At 29.4% G+C, this 9,940-nt stretch overlaps 1 protein-coding gene across 1 annotated transcript; it reads left to right on the forward strand.

Moving 5' to 3' along the window:
* The first annotated feature begins 8,790 nt into the window (after nt 1-8,790).
* Nucleotides 8,791-9,581, forward strand: LOC108452379 (VQ motif-containing protein 29). The gene has a single exon (XM_017750161.2). It carries the CDS (start codon nt 8,846-8,848, stop codon nt 9,380-9,382), a length of 537 nt encoding a protein of 178 aa, XP_017605650.1. The 5' UTR covers nt 8,791-8,845; the 3' UTR covers nt 9,383-9,581.
* The last annotated feature ends 359 nt before the right edge of the window (nt 9,582-9,940 follow it).

Below are 9,940 nucleotides of genomic sequence, written 5' to 3' on the forward strand. Positions count from 1 at the left end.
TTTGCTAAGTACCTTAAGAGGCTAGAAGCGATTCTTCTATTGACTTGACAAGCAATAGCCTCAAAGAGTGTGTGCTCAAATAATTTGCTAGGTGCATTAAAAAGCTAGAAGCAATTCGTCTATTGACTTAGCGGGCCTAAAAGGTGGTGTCAAGTTTGGAAAGGCTAGAAGGCTTGGAAAATGTCAATTTTTATAACAATATACGATTATATCTTTTGTTAATATATTATCTCAAAAGGTGTAAAACTATTCACTTGTTTGCTAGGGAGGCATTCATGGTGCAACGTTTATCCTCATTTATCAGTGAGGTACACACGGCGTGACATGTATCCTTGCATGACTTGAAAAAATCGGAGTATGCCTGAAATAGCTAGAAGGTGCTCAACGAAATACACATGACGCAATATTTTAACTCTACGAGACTTAAGGTCAATTATTGTTTGTAATAATATTATTTATTCAATGTTTAGCATTTGGTAAGGTACGTAAAAATATGAATTTAAAATTATCTGGGCAAGGTATGTTCCAAAATTTTATCTGAATCCACACTGACTAATTATGGCTACAAATAAATAACTGCCAATTTAATACCGGCAATCTGTATCACCTTCGCGTCAATCAAATGTGAGGTAAGCACCAACACCTTTATACATATATACGCGACGTGGGGTAAAATAAATTGACGAGAGCTGAAGCATTTGACGAGGGGTTAATCATTTTAGAATAAGCAGTGGCGAGGGGTTAATAAAATGAGTAATATATGCGATGGATATACCATGATCACTTGAGTACAAAAGACCAAAATTTAACAGGGACGCAAGGCCAAATCTAAAAATTTAACGACCAATTATAAATGGCAAGGAGTTGCCAAATTTTAAACCAAAGTGGTGTATCTATAGCCACTGCTCATGGAATAGCTAAGAATATATTATTTATAACTACTCCTTATATTTACATATAAGTGCTCACAGGATTCACACCCCAGTTTGAAATTAGCTAATGGCGAGGGGTATTAACCCCTTTTTTTAATGATATAATAATATAATACAAATGCACCCCTCGGGAGGTTTACAACCTCTAAAGGTCTCAAGGGTTCATGAACACTCGGGGGCTATACCCCTTTTTTTGCTCCTTTGGTTTTTTTTTTTTATATGTAATATGTATACATGCATTAAATTGCCCTCGGGGGCTATACTAATACTTGGTTTTAATATAATATATATGCATAAAATTGCCAAGGGTTTAAACCGTTCGGTGACTATGCTTATACATTTTTTTAATATAAAATACAAATATGCGATGGGACATGTATATTTGAAGCAAAATGGGCGAGGGGTTGTGTGAGGAGTTTGGGGAGGTGCTAACTATCAAATTATAAGTATATATTATATATTTAACGCCGCCAAACACATACAAATATATATTTTTACTACTCAATCAGTCTAAAACGTATAAATATATAGATGGTGAGGGATTAGCAGGGTGTCAATTGCCAATTAAAAATATATTATATCCATGCAATGGATGAAGGGATGGTGTAAAGCTGTTTTTTATAATAATATAATAATATAAATAATGCATATACCTCCCTTGAGGGGTTTACAGCCCGAAATGTCGTTGCTAGTAAAAAAAATTGAAGAGGAGACGACTTTTCTGAAATTAGAAAATATGATGAGCATTTGAAATAGAAGATAAAGATAGCAAAACCGACGTTGCAACTTAATGAGCATTCGAAAATCTAAGTTATTTGCGTCGCATTAGGTAATCCTGAAAGACTTACAACTAAATGAAAGCAAAGGAAAAACATTTGCTTTGTATCTTGAAGAAAAGTTAAATTTTGCTTTGTTTTCAGCAACTGATTTGGTCTCCGCACGAGTTGAAGAAAAAGAGGGGAACTTAATTTGGCACCGCCCAGTACGGTCCGCATTACGGCAGCCTTGAACAAGTATTTTAGCTGTCATAAAGTTGTTTGTACACACCAACTCAATTCGTCACAACTTTAAATTTAAGTTTGACAAAGGAAATATTTCGCACCACACCAACAATATATTCCTCGCAAAATAATTATTAAATCAAAATTTATATACGAAAATAATATATTCTTTATAGTATTCATTAGTGTCATTTAATATACTGACAACACTTATTAAGAAATTTTTTTTTCTCGAATATTCGTACTCTTAACAAATATTTTGAAAAATAAAGACTACTGTCGTTTGATATAGTGATAGCACTCAAAAAAAATATTTATTAAAAAGTTGATAATTGAGTCATTATTGTAGAGACGATGCTGGCGGTGTATCAGACGATACCGACAAACACGATAAAAAACAGATCATTTTTATATATAAATTTTGATTTAAGTTATTTTTGTAAATAATTAATTATAATTACTTTGGTCAAATTGAAATCATAGGTGATATCGTTAGTAGTTAACACTACAATTTCATTAATAATGATGAGTAACGGTTTTAATACAAGTGTTTATGAATTCAAACGAGTTTAATTTTTAATAAAAAAACTAATTAATTTTACTCTTAAACTTAAGATCTAAAAGAAGAAGAAAGGATTAAGCATGCAAGAATGTAAAACAAGTCGACATAGCCACTATTAAAAATCAATTAGAAATACTTTATCTTAATATGCATAATTTATATGAATAAAACAATACATTTAACAAATAATATTTTAAATACTCAACAATTAAATTATTAAAATATTAATAAAAATACAAGTAAATTTTGGACACTTCCCGCACCAGCAATTTCTAACGTGGTGCAGTTAACTTATCATTTCCATAGTGATGGGTTTCTGAAATCTGAACCCAAATTTATATCCACATCTTCTCTTGAGCAGCGACACCTATCTAATTCTGCTTACTTCCACATGTATTTCAAAATATGAATTAATTGTAAATTTATTTTATTGTTTTAGACTAATTAAAAATATGTCACAATGGCATATTATTAGGCTGGATCTTTTAGCCAACAAATATCAATGTCAGCATCTATTATTTTTAAAATAAAACATCAATCATTATAAATTTAACAGTTAAATTATTTAAATATAAATCGTATAAAATATATATCTAAAATTTATTTATATGTGTACACGAAATATATATCTAAGATTTTGAAATCATATTCCTACTTAATTTATCCTTATTATATTTATATTTTTATCGATAAAACTTACACATTTTAAAATTTAAACTGATCAATCGTAATCATTTACAAAGCTTCTCCAAAATCTCTATTTATAGGCATAAAAAATATAAATGAAGTAGAGATCTACTTCTAATTATTTTTAAAATTTAAAGTACATCAAGACTTAGTTTGAAATTGATGGACATTCACTTAATAAGATATTTATAACACTCCCCCTTGGATGTCCTTTGGTAGATAATATGTCTCACTAAAACCTTACTAAGATAAAAACCTTGTAGGGAAAAAATTTCCTAATGAAGGAAAAAGAGTACACGTATATATAGAGGTGATCATGGGCCGGGCCGGGCCGGGTTCGGGCCGGGTTCGGGCCGGGCTTGGGCAAAATTTTAGGCCCGTCTACTAGGCCCGGGCCCTGCCCGGCCCAAAATAAAATTACTAAGCCCGAGCCCAGCCCGGCCCGGCCCATATTAATTTTTTTTTCTTATTTCATTAAATAAAAAAATTTAAAAATATATTAAATCAAATATATTTAAAAACATAAAAATAAATATTAAAACAAATAAAAATAATACTAAAACAATTCTTAAAACAATACACAAATTAACAATATAATAAAAATAGTTATATTAAAAATTTAAAATAATTAAAAAAAATAAAAAATATATATTAATATATAATTCGGGCCGGGCCGGGCTGGGCTCGGGCCAAAAAACTCTTACTCGAGGCCCGGCCCGTTTTTTAAACGAATTAACTGACCTTTCAAAATTTTTAACCGTTAACCGAACCGAAATTTTTCAAAAAATTAACCGAACCAAAAATTATATGTTTTTTAATTTTTGGTTAAAATAAGTATAAAATTAATCGAATTAACTAAATTATTTGTATAAAATTATATGTTTTAATTTTTATTTTAGTTTTAGTTTTAGTTTTAGATTTTTATTTTTATTTATTAAATTATTTGTAATTTTATGATTGGGTTGGGTAATTGGGTTGGGTTGGGTACTTGGGTTAATATATATTAGATTGAGTATTTGGGTTTATGTTGGATTGAGTTTGAGCAAATAGTGGGCTATTTATATATTATAATTTTATTTATTAATTTTTCGATTAAACCGAAAAATTCGGTTAATCGACCGGTTTCGAACCGAATTAACTGTTAACTGAAAACTCAAAAAATTATTAACCGACCCTCGACCGAATTAATTCGGTTAACCGACCGATTATCCGAATTCGGTCCGTTAACCGAATTTTTTCGATTTTACCCGAATTTTGCACACCCTTACTTATTAGTTATGTCTTGGGTCTCTTCTGGAATATATACGCACATACAAAAATTCAAAGATAATAAATATTTAGCTCTTGACTAAAAATCAATTGTAATAGAGAATATTTATAACTTATTGGTTTGATGCGTACAACACGTAAATCAACATAATCTCATGTCGAAATAGGATGTTTAGTTCTCATAAGTAATGTTTTAGACATTCATAAAAGTCGTTCAATCAACAATTTTTCTAAACTATTATGCGTATAAATAACAAACTTTTACAAAAGTTTTTCAAACTCAATCAATAAAAGGCTGAGATATGTCTCATCAGTATTATCAAGATGAATTGTCTTAATTGCATGATTTGAAATTAATTATTTAAACAAGCAATCTTGCAAATATGGGGTTGCAAGTTGATGAAACATATGTGATTATTTTGTAGATGCATCTACCAAAATCATAAAATATCAAAACCATCCGTATGGTGGATGAATGGACCCATATTCATTTCAGAAATGTAAGGCATTAAATCTCAACTTTAGCTAGTGAGTTTCTAACAATCAATTTTCATTGAGAACAAGCAACAAATGAGAATTCTTTAAATTAAAAAATCTTCGGTTCTTTAATGAATTTTCACATGAATTCTCAATTAATTTTCGCATCATATATGATCCAAAATGATCTAACTGGTCACGCCAAGTAGTAAATGCATCTGTATCAATAAACTTTTGGTTTACTTTAATATGTGTTTCAATTGTACTAAATTGATACTTTTACTATCATTCATTTTACTTTATATCCATATATAAGTACTACTATGATATTTACTACTGGAAATTTCTAAATCAATGTGAAGTCTATAATGTCACTAAGTCAATAAATATAATTTTCAAATAATTATATGCAATATTCGCTTCAGGAAATATACCAAAATCTTCAAATGCAGAGCATTTGGTCTAGTGGTATAATTCTTGCTTCAAATGCAAGAAGTCCCGAGTTCGATTAAAAATACTTTTAAAAACCTTTTAACAGAGTTTTGCATAATCTGTTAACTACCAAGAATTACTGCCTAAGTCATGTGTAGAAACAAGTCTATATTAAATATATCAATAAATATGACATCTCACACATAAAAATATTACATAATGAAAAACTAGCAATTTTTTTCATAACGATCATCATAAACGTACATGAAATTTAATTCAAAATCCAACAATTCGAGCTCATAGTACTTTTCATTTACAATTGCTCATGTAATTTCTCTAAATAATTAACAAATGGAATAATATAAAACATATGAACTTACTACATTTAACAATTCTTTGAACTAAATCAAATCTAAATAACCATAAAACTCATTGGTTTGTTAACATAAATTTGCATACTAGATATGTTTTAATCAAATGTATTGTTTAATTATAAAATCTACTATAGCGACATAAATAAATCAGTTTATATTCATTTTCATGAACAAATGAGATGTTTAAAAATATGTAACACATGTAATCAAAACTTAAAAAGAAGATCATCTCAAAATATTTAAATCATACATCAAGTTGATCTAATATTTAAAAATATACTTTTTTTTATTCTACATTGAGTCTTGACGATAAGCAGTAAGCAAATTAAACTTTAGTAGTAGACTTTGAATCCAATCAAAATCTATTAATAACAAACTTTGAGAGTGGATCTTATTTTCCAAGTGTACAATAGGTACATAACCAATAACTTTTCATAAATAAATTGTCCCTTTTCTTAAAAAGTTCTTGGAATTCTTGTTATTTTATTGCTTTCTTCATTTTTTCATTTCTAGTGGTGAGAAAATTTATTACAACCATCCCCATGACTATTATTATACTCCGATTTACTACATCCACGTCAAAGATTATGTCTTTCGAATTTATTACATATTGTTACATTCTCTTCAAGAAATGGTTAGGTTTTGTGGTTAAAAACTTTTGTTCAATCATAAGTAAAATTCTTTTTCATGATATTGCTACCTAGGAGCACATTTGAATTATGAAAAGTTGAATAAGCTCTCTCTTGCAAGGTTCTCATCAATAATATTTTTCCACGTAATTTTAATTGAGAACTTATTCTAAATATTGTAGAGTTATACTAACAGTTTAAAAAAAAATTGCAACTTCAAGTGCATCCAACCATAACGAGTTTTAGATAGAATTACCATATTCTATTACTCATAAATAGATCTTTCACATTCAAATATTTTGCTTTCAACCCCTTAATGGGATGATGACAAAAGAAGATCGCAAAGATAATTACAATCAATTCAATTTAATAACAAGAGTAACCAATAACTCAATATTCCTTTTTTTTTCATCCTTTCAAAATAGATGTTTATCGTCATTCACAATCTCAACATGATATCCATTATAAATATATTTTAAAACCAATGGATTAACCATCACAAGATATTAATGAATTAGCTCTTCTAAAGCTTTCGACTAATTTTGTACTACCAAATATTTGAATAATATTGGTTTTTTTTATGCTTGTGTTCACTTCGAAGAATGCAATAGATTTACTAGGACGAACTTATTAAAATCCTAATAGATTTTTTATTTCATAATCACCATCGCAAACATGCACGGATTTTAAATCAAAATCTATCTATTCATGTTGTCATGATTAGTCTCTAATTATAATAAACATGATCTAATAAATAAATAATAGTAAAATATACCTGAAGATTTGAGTGATTAAAGACTCTAATAATTACCCATAGTGCTCAGGCCTCAATTGAAGACTAAAATTGCATAGCTCTAGAAAGCAATCGACAACAACTTGAGTAGCAGATTTGGAGTGACAATATTATAAAATAAAAGAGAATTGTCCTGATAACATGTTATAAAATAAAGAGACAAAGTAAAGAATAAAGAGAATGGGAGAGCAAAGAGAAAGCATATTTTATTGATCAATCGGAATCATGTACAAAGCTTCTAAAGTCTCTATTTATAGGAATAAGAAATATAAATGAAATAGAAATCTACTTCTAATTATTATTAAATTTAAAGTACATTAAAATTTATCTTAATCTTAATAAAGATCCACTTAATAAGATATTTATAACAATTACATATTTTTCCAACCCAACTCTCATAATCTAATATTTTTCCAAGGAAATGCACAAAATTATGGACTCATTAAAATATCATCACATTAATAATTAAATGGGATTGAGAAGTATATGTTATATATTTCTATTAAAAAATGTATTCTTTTGTCCCCAACTCAGTATTTTTACCCTTACATTTGAGTGACACTAAAGTTATTATTTTATATGAAATATATATAATTAGGATTTTTATAATAGAAATTTTTATAAATTTATTTATTATTTAAAATATATATTATTAAGTATTTATTTAACAAATACAAAAATTTTAACTTTATCATTCTTAATAATAATTTTTATTCTCATCTCACCAACAATTAGTTCCAGACACATACTCTACAATTACTGTATCTCACCCCGACAATAAATTAAAAACTAATCACAGTAAAATTAATTTCCTTGCACATGCAAAAGTCAACCCACTTGACTACCTTAACCCCAGTTTTGGGTCAATTTGCTCACTCTCACAACTCACCGCTCATTTTTATTAGGTTAAAATATATTAAAAAATTACTTAAACTATTTTAATTTCTTTTATAAAAAATAATTTATGTATCAACCATGTTTAAATAAAGTTTTAAGTGGAAGAAGAAGTAAAACGTTAGACACATGATTAAATATAAATAGCATCTTTGGTATTATTATTAATTAATTGTTTTCTGAGATTAAATTATTGAAAGAATCTGATTTTGTAGGAAAAAATATTCATTCAATCAATTGTGTGGCATAATCATTCACATGTAATATCAACAAAAAATTTAGATAAAACAGAGACTTATATCACATAAGGAAAGGAATTAAATTTATTCTAGGAAAGCCATAACTTAGGGCTTAATAATATAGAATTAACCTTTTTAATCCATCTTGTTTTCTTTCATTGGCATTGAGCATATCATGAAAAGCGTGCTTAATTTTCTTTGTTTTTTTCATGTCATGCTCAAGATATTTTTTTTTTTGGTATAATTGAGAGTGAAATTGATATAGAAATAATATAATCTTCTATAATTAAATGAAATGAAATTGGGTCAAAATTCAGGTGCTTTGCCCAATTTCCTAAGTAATCTGTTAGCAATATTATACGGCTGCTGACGGAATCACGTTTGAATTTTTGCTTATAAGCCCCACAGCGTATTCCATTATCCAGCACACCCTCCTTTTCTTTTTCCTTTTTCTTCCCTTTTTAATTTATTCCTCCCATTTTCTTCTCCTTTTTTCCCTATATAAATCGGTGTCCTCATTCTATATTTCCAGGTCCAGATTTACTAGATTTTCGCTATGGAAGCTACTTATTCATCATCATCTTCTTCTTCTTCTTCGGCTTTACAAGGAACAGGAGGGTTCAAGCTGATATCACAGGGACAACACCCTTTTCATGGATCGCTTCATTCGGTACGTAAGCCATTGGCAAAGCCCTGGAAAAAGCCGATTGCACCCTTGCCACCGACACCACCTAGAGTTTACCGGGTCGACCCCGTAAACTTCCGGGACTTGGTTCAAAAGCTCACCGGTGCACCTCAGTTCATGTCTCAATCCCATCAAACGCGGTCGTCGTCGTCGGCTCAGCGTCTTCAAAGAATAGCACCTTCTCCTCTTAAAATCGCAGCATCGTCAGTGTCGGAGGAACAAGTTTCTGCACCATTGGATCTCGCTTCGGGGTTCGATCATACTAAATCCCAAAACCAGCAATTTTCTGATAATGCATCGAATTCATCATTTGGTTTGAACTTGTCACCATCTTCTTATAACTGGTGTAATTTCTCTATTCTCAGTCCCGGAACCTTGTCCAGCTTGGACCTAAGCACTGTTCCATAAATAAGTAAGATTTTTTTTTTGAAAAGGAATAAATAAGAAAGATTAAAACTACATTCTTTTGTTTGTAGAAGTTACATGTAACCCTAGAATAATTAATGATGTACTCCATCTGTCGATGATCATTACAATGTACGCTAATAATGGCCATAACTGCAGTCATTAAATAATAATAAGCTTGCCCCACTTAATTAATATTAAATTTTGCCTAGTCTCCCAAGAGCAGTGATCACCTTTTCAACCTTTTTTTCTTTCTTTTCTTCTTTGATTCTTCTTTAAATTCTTTTGCTTTTTGTAGTTTGTTTGAAAGAGCTGTGTAGTTATAGCGGTGATAAGCATTTGCTTAAGCATATTAAGAGAGACGTTGTCATCAGACAAAAGGGAAATTTGCTACACATACATTTTTCATTATGAAAGAAAGAGGGATCGATGTTATAAGCAAATTAATGAGAGCTAATTAGCTAATGAAGTTTTGGTTATGTTACGGTTTTGGGATTTTGAGTTTCATGATCGGAGTTCTACCTTATTTAGATTATATATGGATTTTATTCATATTTATTT

This window comes from Gossypium arboreum, chromosome 11 (genome assembly GCF_025698485.1).
Source record: "Gossypium arboreum isolate Shixiya-1 chromosome 11, ASM2569848v2, whole genome shotgun sequence".
Lineage (NCBI taxonomy): Eukaryota > Viridiplantae > Streptophyta > Magnoliopsida > Malvales > Malvaceae > Gossypium > Gossypium arboreum.